Below are 14,345 nucleotides of genomic sequence, written 5' to 3' on the forward strand. Positions count from 1 at the left end.
TTGAATTTGATCTCTTTCTTCACTTCTCACTCTGGGAAATCAGTTTTTTGTGAACTTTTAGAAGGGGCTGTTCATAAACAAAGAGCTTGCTTTCTGAGATTTCCTGGTTCCTTTTCATTCCCCACCTTCTTACTGATCTGTTCTTTGCTTCATTACTAATTTCTCACTTTTGCTCAGTTTGGAAATTCTTGCCCTGTTTCACTTTAGTGAAGGGATAGGGGAGGAACGTGTATTATCCAAAATGGGAGCTTTGGCTTGTTAATGTGAAGAGTTGTATTGGCTCTGAGCTACATGGACTGCCAAGAGCTCTTCATGGACCCTCTCTTTCCTCTGCATTTGTTCAGAATCCTCCAACTCTCACGTTCTGGTGGTCATTCATCTATCAGTTGCCCATTTTGTTTTCTCCCATCAGATGCTGGTATCAACAGGTCCAGTAGCTCTGCTCATTGGCCTCCACCTTCCTTTGAGGGTTTGTGGAGATGACTTCTCACTTAATGCTACTGAGCATATAGTGTCTATTTCTTTTTTTACTTCATTCTGCTATTGCACTGTGATGTGCAAAGAATGTTTTCACATCTGTAACCATCTTTCCAGAGTCTCTGACATTTTTTTAAACAGATTTTTCTTACCCCTGTGACTTTTTAGAATCAGGGTTTAATTCATTTTTTAAAAAAATCTTTCAAAACTTTATTTCCTTGTGAACTTTCTACCCCATTTTCCATATGAAAAAACAAAATGAAAAAAAACAAAGCTAAAGTTCATAGAGTATGTATCCATTTTTGCCTTATGAAAGCTTTTAGAAACAGCAAAACTGTTTGACAGTAGGGCTAACTGGCAAAATGAGGGGGAAACTATCTCAGAATTATCAGATGAACCCCATTACAGAATGAAAAGTGTTGGCTTTCAGTATCTGATGGGATCTGGCAAGGCCAGGCCTTGGAGTCATGCTCATCTCCAGACAAGAAATCTGCAGAGTAACTTAAATTCCCAAGTGCCAGGATTTATCACAGGTTCTATTAAACTGTGATTATTAATAGTTCAGTGATAGAAAAATATCAAATTATACCTACTTGTTTGGATTTACTTAAAATGTTTTATCTAAATTATTATCTTTTTCAGTGAGAAATAAAAACTTATTTATTGATAGGTCTTAAAATTTGATTATTGTTCTGAGAAATACCTTCTAGGTTTTATGTGAAATGTAGGGAAGTTTGAGGAAACAGTCTATTCTTTTTTATCCGATACACAGACTTTTGGAAACCTTTACATTCAGGCAATATGATCATAATCTAGTGTTTAACATGTGTCTTCTAATGGCAGTTTACAGAAATGTCAAATTGCCTGTGATTAACTAAATTATGCTACATAAAAGTATTTATTATTTGCTTAATCTGTGCCAGACATGATACAAGACTCTTTTACAAAAGAAAATTAAGACATGGAGTCTCTGAAAGGCCCACAGGAAGGGTTTTTTGTGTGATGAACACACATCAGTATGTAGTAGAATTAGAGCAGAAAGGCTTACTAGATGAAGTGATTCTATCTGTTATGGATCTGAGGAAGACAGGGGAGGTCCACAGATGGCACATCTAACTTTATTTTGATGGATAGATACAGTATTTGGGATGGTAAGAAGCCTTGTGGCTAGAGAGAACAAAGGTATGAATGTCATTGGGAAGAAATGAACTTTAAGGTGAACCCTGTTTACAAAGGTAATAAGTTAGAAAATCTAGTTTCATAAAGGGTTTATGTACTGGAAACAAACTCATTTTTTTCTTGGTCAACTTCTTTTCTACCAAATGAATTTTAACTGCATATCCTTTATCTTTATAATGAAACTAGTCCAAAGTTGGCTTTGGGTTAGTTCCTACACTGTTTTCTCACTTCTGTACTTAGGAAGTTGACAGTATCTACGCAAGCGCGTGCACACACACACACACACACACACACACACACACACACACACACAAGAAAAAGAGATATAGGTGTGGGTTTGAGGAGTTTTGATCCCATGAAGAAGCCATTAAGATATAACTTCCTTTGTTCTTGCCCCTACATTTGTGGACAATTTAGTATTTTGTGAACTTCCTGTGCATAGTTAATAGAAAGAAATGAGGAGAAACAGTAATCAGCCACTTGTAACCAACACCAGAACAATATTTACAAAATGGAGTATGAAACTTCTCCTAAGGTAAGATTGTCTCATATTTATGGATTCCAGGGACCCCACACTTCCCTCTACTGCTTCTATGGATAAAGAATTAGCTTCAGTATTGGTTTTTAATAATTCGTATAAAATTGATTTTTAATAATTATCAAAGATTACATGATATGAATGTTAGGTTGGGTTAAGCCCAAGAAGATATTTTAAAGCCATGTTTAGCAAACTTGGAGACAGAATGAGATCTGAGGAAGGAAATTCTTAAATGTAATCAAATCACACCTATCATCACCCCCTTTTCTCATGTAGGTGTTTTGTTTGTTTGCTTTTCTTTTTGGTACTAGGGATTGAACCCAGGGGAACTAAACCAGTGAGCCCCATCCCCAGTCCTTTTCACTTTGAATTTCAAGACAGATTCTCACTAAGTTGCTTAGGGCCTTGCTAAATTGCTGAGGCTGACCTGTGATCTACCTGCCTCAGCCTCCTGAGCTGCTGGGATTACAAGTGTGTACCACCACACCCAGCTACCACAAAGGTTTAGTAGTTAAGTGCATCGTTCAAAATTACATAGCATAAGATTCCAATTTCAGAGCATTTCAGACTTTGGATTTTCTAATCAGGAAGCTTCTAACTGCAAATATTAGAAAATCTGAAAAACACTGAATTCTGAAACATTTCAGGTCTCAAGTCTTTTGGATAAGGGTTATATTTTATTTTCTCTTTTATTTGGTAGTTTAACTAACCAGATATATAAATCCTTACATATGTATACTTGTTCTAAACATTAATTATTTTCTAAGAGAAATGCTGCAGAGCACTGATCAGAAGTTATTTACAGAGATGCCTTCATTTCTTCATTTTCTTCTATTGGAAAATGATTTAAGTTGTTATTTCTCCTCATGATAGCAAACATTCAAATTAGTTAGTAAAATAGAAATAAACTATTGGTAAACACTAATATGGGATTCCTGTGCAGATAATTAAGAATAATTGTTTTGCTCTTTTTGATGATCTACCAACAATTTGATATGATTAAATGTAAAATTACAACTAATGACAGATTATTCAAGTTTGAAGTCAGCTGGATACTAAATGTGTTTCAATGGTCCAAACTTTTATGATTAGAAGAAAAATTTGCGGCCTTGTTTTTTCCATATTTCATTGTAATTCAACATTATCACTTTGACTCACAGTCATGATCAGTGTATGGGTTGTGTTCTTACTACAGTATCTGAAAAGGTAAAAAGAAAAAAAAATAAAAACTACTATATACTAAAAATTGAAATGGTGCTTTGGTAATCTAAATTTAATGACTTTGATATCTCCTGCCTGTAGGTATCTTTAAATTTTTGTTTTCTGGAAATGTGTTGGGAATATAGTTAATGATATTTACTGAAAAACTGCTATGCATTATTTATATTGAGATTTTAGGGAGAGGCAAGAAAAGTAGAAGCCATCATTAATTATTCCCTAAATAATTTGTAAAGAAAGGAAGGATCAGGGTAATAAAGAAATGAAGAATGAAATATAAAGATAGGTTTGGCATATATGTTTGTGAATATATATGTGTTTAAAAGCAAATCTATAGAAAACTCCCTGAACATGAACAGAAGGTTGCACAAAGAGGAAAAGAAGAATTTGACAATAATAAAGAGAAGACTATGAAATAAGTAAGCCTGGAGTAGTGTTCTGACAAAGATGAAGGGTAGGGTTTGGAAGAACATGGAAAGATTATTCTAGTAGAAGAAGCTGAAAGGGGCTACTGTGGGTAGACCAGTTGGATATGATGTGGCTCAAGAGCAATATGTGAGCTGTGGCTATAGGAGAACATGTGGACCCCATGTGTATTGTGAGATGTTCAAGTCTTTGGAGCTCACAGGCATGCATTCATTTTGTGGAAAGGGCAACCGTATGCAATGGCTCATTCTGTGAATCAGAGGGCCTCCCCCCCCCCCCACACACACACACAAAATTCGGTTATATTGTCTGTATTGATTCATAATTATTTCTCTATACTTACTTGTTCTAGGATATTAAAAATGACTTTCTCATTAAAGTTCTCTGTGTACTGATTTCTATTGGACTAGACTCTCTAAGGTCACAGAGGCAGTGTCTTCCTTTTTTCATTCATTTAAACATTAAAAATGTATTGATTTCTTATTTTGTGGCAGACTAAATAGAGTACAGAGTGAGTTTGCAAGGATGAAAATAGTCTCCATGTTTTTAATTATACATGGTAGAGAGAAATGTAGCTTTCAAGACAACACCAAAAAAAAAAGAAAAAGAAAAAAGAGAGATTTGTCTCATGAAAAACAAAATAGAATTTACAGTGAATCAGAATGATATTGTCTCCAAATACTGTATTTGTCACTCTCAACCATCTTTTCTCTGTAGTTGTTATATATGTGCCTACTTGTTTACATACAATTATATATCATTTATGAACTGCCCTTGGGCCTAATTGGTGCTCTTTGATTTTCATAGTCATGTGATCCGCACACAATGCAGAGAAGAACTCGCCATCTTCTGAGGCCCTCACTGAGCTCAAGGACTTGTGCTGAAGACTCTCAGGTGCGACCCTGCCTCCTTAATGAAAATTGCTTCCAGTTCCAGTACAATCTAACAGGTATAGTTTAAATCCATGATCTTGCTCTTTTCTCTGAACATTGGCTGTGGGAGAATGTATTTTCCTTCTTGGTGCCAAGGAGAGAGAGTAGAATATGTGACCGTGACGCATGAAAGGCCCAAGACCTATTATTACCTATGTTTCTTCATAAAATGAAATGCCTGTTTCTCGCATGTAGATCCAGAAAGGCCACCTAGAATCTTCAAAGTAAAAAATGCTTGGAAAAACTTGTCAGCGTTTGAAAATAATGTTGAAGGAAGCCATTATATACTGAAACAACAAAAATAAATAGCAAAGGACATATTTCCATTGAGAGAAGGGTATAATCATACTGTCAGAGAGTTTGGCTTTTATTATTTCAGAAATTCAAGATTGATATACTTTCTCCATATGTCTCAAAAAAGATGAACAAGCCCTAAGTGGTCAGGGATGTTTGGAAAGTAGTGAGAATCACAACCTAGTTATTCAGCTACTGCTTGGGGTTTTCCTGGGTACCACAGTGCTCAGTGTCTAAAAACCAAAGCACTACTATAGCTACATTGATCTGCTACCTACCATTCTCTGCAGCAGCAAATGTACAAAAACACCACAAAATGTGGAACCATGTTAAGTCTCAGCATCAAATTCATTACTGAGGACCACACTGCCATATGCCTGCAAAGGCATAGTAATCTCCTTTCCTGAAAAAAAAATTCCCTGCGGTGGCCACATTGACTCAGCTGAGATTCCTGATATAGGAAACCCCACAGTAAATGCTGTGAATCTGTCTGGTTGTTTTTATGGGTGAAATATGACGTGGTGGCTTTGTCTTTTTTTTTTTTTTAGATCCTTGGTTTTTATAGTAGTTTTTCAGAAATACAGCAAAATTTGCTTTATAGGAGAAGCATATATTTTTATAACTGTCTTTACTATATCTGAGTTTGCTAATCCTATTAAACTCTTAGGTCATTTACCAGATATGGACCATCTCCTTCAAGAGATTCTTTTAGTGTGGTCAAGGATCTTCTTTTCTAAATAATTACAGAGTAATTTATTTTTGATTTCTTATTGCCTAGTTTGAAATATGACTATTCAAATTTGTAAAACCTTCTCTAATAGTAGAATAATTTGAAAAACTTAAAGAGTTTCTGTTTATCTTTCCCTTTTTTTTTCTTTCTGGGACATCTCTCTTGTCTACACTGTATCAAATGTACAAAATAGTTGGTGATTAGATTTGTTCTTTGGAAGCATTTTCAAGTTGACATCAAAGACTGATGTCTTTGTCCATTCTGGCTGCTCTAACAAAGTGTCATAGACTGAATAGCTTATAAACAATAGAAATTTATTTTTCATAGTTCTGGGGACTGGGAATTCCAAGATGATGGCCTTAAAGATTTGATGTCTTGATGTTGAGAGCCCTTGCTCATAAATGGTGCCTTCTGGCTCTCTCACACAGCAGAAGGCACACACAAGCTCCCTAAGACCTCTTTTACAAAGAAATTAATCCCATTCGTGAGCTTTCAATCCTCATTACCAAATCACCTTCCAAAGGTTCTGCTTTCTGCTTCTGTCACCATAGGATTTGGGTTTCCGTGAGGCTGGCATAAACATTCAGGCTATGGAAACTGTCGTCATTTCTGGGTTATTTTGCCTCTGGATTATCCCAGTGTAGTTGGTCCCAAGCTCATTCTCTTTCACCATCTGGGTTAGTGTTTTTCTCTCCCACCACAACCCGTGTGAGATGATTTCTAACAAGCCATTTGTCTCTTTGCCTCTGGAAGGCAAACTTAGGAAAGTAACCCATGTTCATTTATTTAGTCTTTTTGTGTCTATGTTCATTTGTTTAACTATAAAATAATTGCACCATGCTTTCCAAAGTCACCTGAGAGTGGTTTTAGGATTATGTGTGCACTTAGCCTTCTCCACCAGTGCAGGTAATGAAAGATTGGTTGGTTGCATTGTTCTCACATGGCTATACTTTTGAAACTCAGTGTGGGTGATCCTATGCCTATAGAGTGGAGCACATGCCAGCTGAGTGAAAATGCTTCCTGCGGTCAAGGTGTCAGGACCCGCCTGCTGAGCTGTGTGCGCAGTGACGGCAAGCCTGTCAGCATGGACCACTGTGAGCAGGTAACTTATTTATACTGGGATCACACACCTAATGCTTTCTTTTTCTTAATATTGGTCTACATCCCTTATGATGTTTGCTATAGAAGACAGACTCTGATCTGTTCTTAGCTGAGATTCTGTTACAGTAAAAGGTACTAGAAAGTACAATTAGACCTCACGATTTAGGACTTGTTAAAAATGATGCAGAAAGATCATTTTTGTACTGGGGAAGTGGTGTGTGTGTGTGTGTGTGTGTGTGTGTGTGTGTGTGTGTGTGTAACCTCCAAGAACACCTAGTTTAACTCTACTTGCTTGCCAACAAGCTGTTCACATTGGTGACTTTATCATCATTATAAGAGTGGGTTGGGAAGGCAGTTAATTTGTATATGTGATATATACTGTCCCCTGAATGTAAAATGGACATTGACACTTGCTGTTAGAACACTTTGCTACTTTAATTAGCAAATGATTGCTGGATAGATAAATGGCATAATTGTACTTTTCTTTTCAATCTACATAAAATGCCTCCCTGTCAAGTTTCAAGTTAGAGAGTTCTGAATTTTTAAAATTTTATTACTCCTCCTTTTTTCCTGTAACAAACTATATAGAATTTGGAAGAAAGCTGTATTCAGACCAGTGCCAAAGAAATTGGCATTTCCCTTCCCAATATATAAATGAAAAGTACAATAGGGTCAGTTTAATACAAATAAAGATGTTATCACATTCTAAGAATCACTGGAGCAATTTTCAGGATAAATTGAAAACAGGGGGCCAGTGAACTAAAATTGCCACAGAAACTTCTGTAACAAACTGGCAAAATAAAAATTGGCCCTATTTCTCCTAACAGGTGAAGTAAATTCGTGGAAATTAAAAATAAAACACAATCAAGGTCCTTGCCTATCCTGACTTAACCCTAAACACTATCACATCACATTCTCTATGCCAACAGCACGGTCATTGACCAGCACACCATCCTGGACCAGACCACCTGAAATTGGATGCCTCACCCACTGAAATTATGGACTGTTTAGTACAATGTAGAGTGCTACCTGTCAAGTGTCAGTGATTTAACATTTTGTTTTATTAAATCTGCCTCTTAAGCTGTTGGCTTCAGAAAGAAATCACCCATCTACATTAATTTCAAATACAGATTTAGTATATATAATAAATCTTTGGATACTAAGAAATATAAACTATTCATTAATAGAAAATCATTTTTTTTATTTTCCAAATAGCAAATATCCAACAAATATTTAAAGAATATCAGTTTAAAGAGGTCCCAAATCATTACCCTAACTGGACTATCTATAGTTTACAAATGAATCATGGATCCCTTTGTGGTAATTTTTATTGTACACACTTGAAAAATCATCATCATGCTATAATGATCAACTTTATAAAAATTATTATAATGGTTTTAGCTTGGTGTGGATATATTACTAATACTTAACCTGTGTCAAATGTCAAAGTTTTTCTAATTAAGCACACGATGTGTGATTGAACAGCACGTTATTCCATTATTCTTTCCATGTTTCTTAAGTGATTTATTCTTTCACTAAGACCCCTTCTACACTGGTCACTAGAAACCATGTATATTTTGACTGTATGCTGATTTCACAGAGGACAAGAAGAAAATAAATGGTACCACCAATTTGTCCCAAAGTTAGCACTATGATGGGTTTTTTAGCCTGTGGAGTTCAGATGGGTTATTTATTACTATTTTATATATATATTTAGTCTTGGAAGCTATTAGTTTTAAGCTCTTTATGTACTTTTGGACCATTCCAGGGTGCCTGGATTTAGCATTGAGATGTCCTCCTGGTTTCTTGCTGACTAAGCAACAGGAAGTCTCCTGTGTCTTGTGACCTTCTGGTTTCCCAGCACCCTAACAGCAGGTCCATTATAGAGTTTAGGGTTTTATAAAAAGAAATTTGGACTGACAAAATTTTGTTCATGAAGTTAAGACAACCATCTTCTGTGAATGCCACCAATTTATATGAGAAAGGATATTTTCCCCTACTAAAGTATAGAAAAGTTATTTATCACGGAATAAAGAGTACTCTTTCCTATAAAAGGACAGTGATTTGATCTGATAGAAATATGATTTCTTCTGTGAAGTTGTATTTCATTTTCATTTACAGATTAATTTAGAGAAGCCCCAGAGAATGAGTATTCCCTGCTTGGTGGAATGTGTGGTCAACTGTCAGCTCTCAGTGTGGACGGCTTGGACAGAGTGTTCACAAACCTGTGGCCAAGGAGGTATTTTGGTTCCCTGTGTTTGTTCTTACTAAATAATTTGATTTTAAAAAATATTTTTCAGTATTTGAAAGCTCGATAAGTGCCATACAGCATGTTGGCCAGATGAAGGCAATGAGACTCATTTAGAGGGGAAGCAAGACAGAACCTGTTCTCACATTGGACTAGTGGGATTCAACAAAGGTTTGAGAACTGACCTCATAACAGTGACAGATTCCAAAGTGATTGCTGGACCTATGAGATGATATTCATTCAGAAGATCCTAAACTCTACCAGTTGAAAAATATGTTGACCTCAGTGCATTTGGAAGACATGTGTATTATACTAGTGAAACTGACCACTGCTTCATATAAACCCTCCAAAGTCCAGTGGCCTAATATAATAGAGAGAAGATTGATTTTCTACCCACATACAGAGGGGGTGTCACTTGAGCTTCAAAAAGTCAACCAAGAACAGGTTGACAGAGGTTCTGCCACTCTAACATAACCAGTTTCTCTGGATGGTGGCATCTGCTGCCTCTGTGGAGGCTCTAGTGGACCAGTTGGAAGCTGCACGCTTCTCTTCCATACATACTCTATCAGACAATGTTTAGTCCATGACCCATCTCAGTGCAAATGGGCAGGGAAGGAAATGTGGTTTCTAGGTAGCCAGTGACTTCTCAGCAACAGAAAAGGAAGAAAAGGAGTGCGAGTCCCTAGCAAACTGAGAGCAATTACTGCTGTAAGGCTCAGGACCTCAATAGGTAACATCACATGATGACAAGGGACTCAGCAGTTGATCAATATGCAGAAACTAGGTAAATGGAAAAACATGGCAGTCCATCCACTAGGCTAAAATAAGAGCCAAGACAGGCGGCCATGCTGAGAGAGAGTGCCAAGAGTATAATAGGAAAGCTCAGACCAACTTTAGAACAGAACTTTGGTCTTGAAACAGGGTTAATAATTTACCATAAAGTAAATGTCAGAAATTCAAAGCAGAGAACTAAGGAGAAATCCTGATATGTGGTTAGGCAGCAAACAGGGGAAGAAAAAGAAAGACCTGAAATTTGTAGAAATTATAGAATCAGATGGGAGAAGGGGATACAAAGACTTGGATCTATTGCCAACTACAGACATTTGTAAGCATTTTCCAAGAAGTCTTGAGACTGGACCACCAGTGCTATGGTATGAGCTTATTTTCAAGCTCCTCCTAATTGGACATGCTGGGATGGTTAATAATTCAGTTTTAGTTGGGATTGTCAGGAACAAGGCAGAACTTAGCATGTGAAAATGGCTATACAATTCGAAAGAGAGCAGAGCTTAAACAATATCCAATATTGATATTTAGAAATTATAGGTAAAAAAACTGACAACTTTTTTTAGAGGATGCTAAAATAATATATTTTCAAATGTAGTTATGTGGACTTCAGTTATACACAAATCTTTTTAAAATATTTAATTGATTTTACTTTTTAAGTACATGACAGTAGAATGCATTACAATTTTATTACACATACAGAGCACAATTTTTCATATCTCTCTATATAAAGTCTATTCACACCAATTCATGTATTCATACATGTACTTTGGATAATGATATCTATAACATTCCACCATCATTGCTAACCCCCTGCCCCCTCCCTTCCGCTCCCACCCTTCTGCCCTATCTAGAGTTTGTTTGTTCCTCCCATGCTCCCCCTCCCTACCCCATTATGGGTCAGTAACCTTGTATCAGAGAAAACATTCAGCATTGGCTAACTTTTAGCATTATTTTCTCGAATGCCATCCGTTTACCTGCAAATGCCATAATTTTATTCTCTTTTATTGCTGAGTAATATTTCTTTGTGTATATATGCCACATTTTTAATCTATTCGTCTACTGAGGGGCATCTAGGTTGGTTCCGCAATTTAGCTATTGTGAATTGTGCTGCTATAAACACTGATGTGGCTATGTCCCTGTAGTATGCTGTTTTTAAATCCTTTGGGTATAGACTGAAGAGGGATAGATCGGTCTAATTGTGGTTCCATTCCCAGTTTTCCAAGGAATTTCCATACTACTTTCTATATTGGCTGCACCAATTTTCAGTCCCACCAGCAACATATGAGTGTACTTTTTTCCCCACATCCTCACTAACACTTATTATGTTTGAAACTGACAACTTTTTACAGAGAACCTCATTTTCAATGAAAAATGTGGGAATCGCAATGCCCTAATGATATGCCTTTTTCTATACAAATGGAGAAAAAACCTTAGGAAATCATGTGATGAATCTTAGGACCAAGATTTCAATAGTCAATCTATAGCTCTTATACTGTTTGGAGAGGCAACAGTGGGGTTTCATTTAGGCATTCACTGTAAATTGCATAAAACTAGGTATAAATCGCTGCTGTGTAAGTAAGTGATTTAATCTTTTGAGTCTCAGTGTCTTCATCTATAAATTGGACTTAATGCTCACATTAGAGGCTGCTAAAGTTTGGATTGTAAGTGTCCCCCAAAGGCCTATGTGTTAAAAGCTTAGTCCCCAGTGTGGTACTATTCAGAGGTGGTGGAAGAGGTAGCACCTGGTGGGAGATCTTCAGGGAGTGTGCCCTAGGAGGGAATAATGGGACCCCAGCCCTCTTCTTCTCTTTCATTTCCAAGTCATGAGGGGAATGGTTCTTCTCTGCCACATGCTTCTACCATAATGTAACACCATAGGCCCAAGCAATCATAGACTAAAACCATGAGCCGATACAACACCCTTTCTCTTTATAAGTTGATAATCTCAACTATTTGTTACAGTGATAGAAAACTAACCAACACAGAGGCTTTGTTTTCTGTTTGAGGACTAAGTGATATGAAGCTTTTGAAGATATCTAGCATAATAATTCACACACCATGGGTGTTTAGTGTATGTTAATTTCTACTTCTTTCTTTCTACCCACCAGTAGTAGAGAGGGTTACAAGAAGACTTCCTAGGAGCTTCAGATATTCTTTCATACACTCAGTCATCTTCATCTCTCCATTTTCTATATCATCTTTTTACCCCACTCAATATACATGGACTCTCATCACAGCTGAAGAATATTTTAAAAGGGAAAATATGATCAAGTGTTTTCCTAGTGACATACTAGTCATGCATCTGCTCATGCATCCATTAAATACATATGTTCCATTTCTAGTTCTATATTTTGGGGATGCAACAGTGGGATGAAAAAAACAGTTTTCCTAAATTCACGGAGCTTACATTCTGATTGAGAGAGAACAGACAGCAAACAAATAAGTACTAAGAGTCATATTGAATAATTCACTGAAGACACAGGCAAATGGGAGATGTTACTCACATTAGAGATACCTGTTCTCAGAGCACTTGGTTGTTCCTCTGTCAAAGATCCCCCACCTGGTTATCCCATAGCCAGTCACCATAATCATAATTTTGTCCTGAAGGGTCACTGCTAGAATGCGTTTCTTCTATCCCAGCAGGAAAGGGTAGTATGCAAAAAAATTTGGAAGATAAAGTTTTTTAATGGAGAGTATGCCCCCCTCCCCAAGGACCTGCAGGATTTCACCTCTGCTCCTTCTCTGTCTCCATCGCCTTCCACTGCCCTGCTGGCTCTGTTTGCCCAAAGCACTATATTCCAGACACACCCTTATTGCATTGGATTGTGCATCCTCTCACCCTAACACTTTTCCTCGAAAGGGGCATCTCACCGTCACCCCTGGTAAGGACCCTTATGACATTTATTGAGCATGAACTGAATTGGTTTTAATGTTTACAAAAGAACCAAAAGCTCTATTTGGATTTTACATGGACTGACCTCTTCACCTCTGACGAAATGTAGTACATAGTACTTGGCACATTAGAAGAATTTTATTTAACATTTATCCTTGGCCAGGTGGTTCTGGACCATAGGAGAAAACACAGGGCTAGAGCTTACAGACTGGATTGTGAGTTCAAAGGCAGTCAGTCCCTGGAGTGGCTGTTTCCCCATCCTCTGCCTCATTGTGTAGGTTCTTAGGTCTCACCTCCCAAGTAGATAGAAAATCTGTTTATTGTTTTTTTTTAACCTGGAAGTCCTAATTCTGCCACTGTAATAACAAGACATAAAAAAAAATGATGGATTGTATTATTCCAACACATCGCAAATCATACACTTAGTATTATTAAATGTTACTTTAATTTTTAAGCAGTTGTGTTAGCCTTGTGGATTCATCACGACCCTGTTTGTTGAATAGAAACAAACAAGCAAAACCTTCAAAATCTGAATCTCGCTGTTGGAGAAATCTAGGCAAGTATAGTCTGAGCTTAAATTCTACTTCCTCAAATTCTTACATTGATAAACAGCCAATCATAGATCAAAGATTTTATAAGCAGGGACATTAAATGAACTGAGGTACAGAGGGACTAAGTGAGGAATGTCGATTACTAGGAAAAATCAAGTTCTGAAAAGCACTTGAGAATCATCTAGATAGTATCCACTAGCAAGTAAATATGAGGCCAGTCATCAAGAGCCCCTAGCTAGTTTTGAAGGGTTGGGAAGGATAACTTCTTGGGAATCCTTTCCTGATCTCTAGATATCTTAATCTCCTGAACTTTTAAATATAACACAGTTTCAAAATCATTTCATAATCCTGATATCTAATAAGCCCCCCACGCATCCAAGTATGTATGCATTTGATTACTCCTTTTTCCATTCAACAAAGGTTTAAAAAGTTCACACCTATTATCCTTGCGCCTAATAACATCCTGTTTCATTGTCAGAAGTGGAAATATGGGAAACAAATTGTCTGGTGACTTTACTCCTTGGATTTTTTTGGAGTGCAAGTCACCTTCCCCGGCACTAAGAATATGCTATGCATGGAATGATTAAGATTTCAGACGAACAAAGCTCTATTCATACCTTCATAAAATGAATCTTCTAGTGGAAAGTTGAGTAGGAAGACCAAGAGAGAGAAAGCAAATGAGCAAGTAAATAAACACAAAAGTAAATGCTGAGTGCTATGATAAACCAAAACTTGCAGAAAATTATAAGTATCTTGCAGGAGAGTGAAGGGTGGGGAAAGAAAGACCCCCAAGGAGGCAATAATTATGCCAAAGTTGAATGTGAAGATGATGCCTTAGTGTTTATAACTAGTGTTTTCTTTGCTAGGGTGCTTGATGGTATAACCTCACAAGCAGTTTTTGTCTACCCAATATATACATATATATAATATATGTATATGTATATATTATATATACACACATATGTATGTATG

The 14,345-nt window shown here is 36.8% G+C and overlaps 1 protein-coding gene across 7 annotated transcripts in view; it reads left to right on the forward strand.

Moving 5' to 3' along the window:
• The window catches only part of Thsd7b (thrombospondin type 1 domain containing 7B), an 809,752-nt gene that overhangs the window by 750,057 nt on the left and 45,350 nt on the right, over positions 1–14,345 (forward strand). For all 7 annotated transcript variants that reach the window (XM_078017320.1, XM_005315833.4, XM_078017322.1 and 4 more), the window contains 3 exons: positions 4,646–4,787; positions 6,781–6,896; positions 9,017–9,134. In XM_078017320.1, the coding sequence (XP_077873446.1) occupies positions 4,646–4,787; positions 6,781–6,896; positions 9,017–9,134 (376 nt within the window). The remainder of the gene's footprint in view (positions 1–4,645; positions 4,788–6,780; positions 6,897–9,016; positions 9,135–14,345) is intronic.

Source organism: Ictidomys tridecemlineatus, chromosome 7 (genome assembly GCF_052094955.1).
Source record: "Ictidomys tridecemlineatus isolate mIctTri1 chromosome 7, mIctTri1.hap1, whole genome shotgun sequence".
Lineage (NCBI taxonomy): Eukaryota > Metazoa > Chordata > Mammalia > Rodentia > Sciuridae > Ictidomys > Ictidomys tridecemlineatus.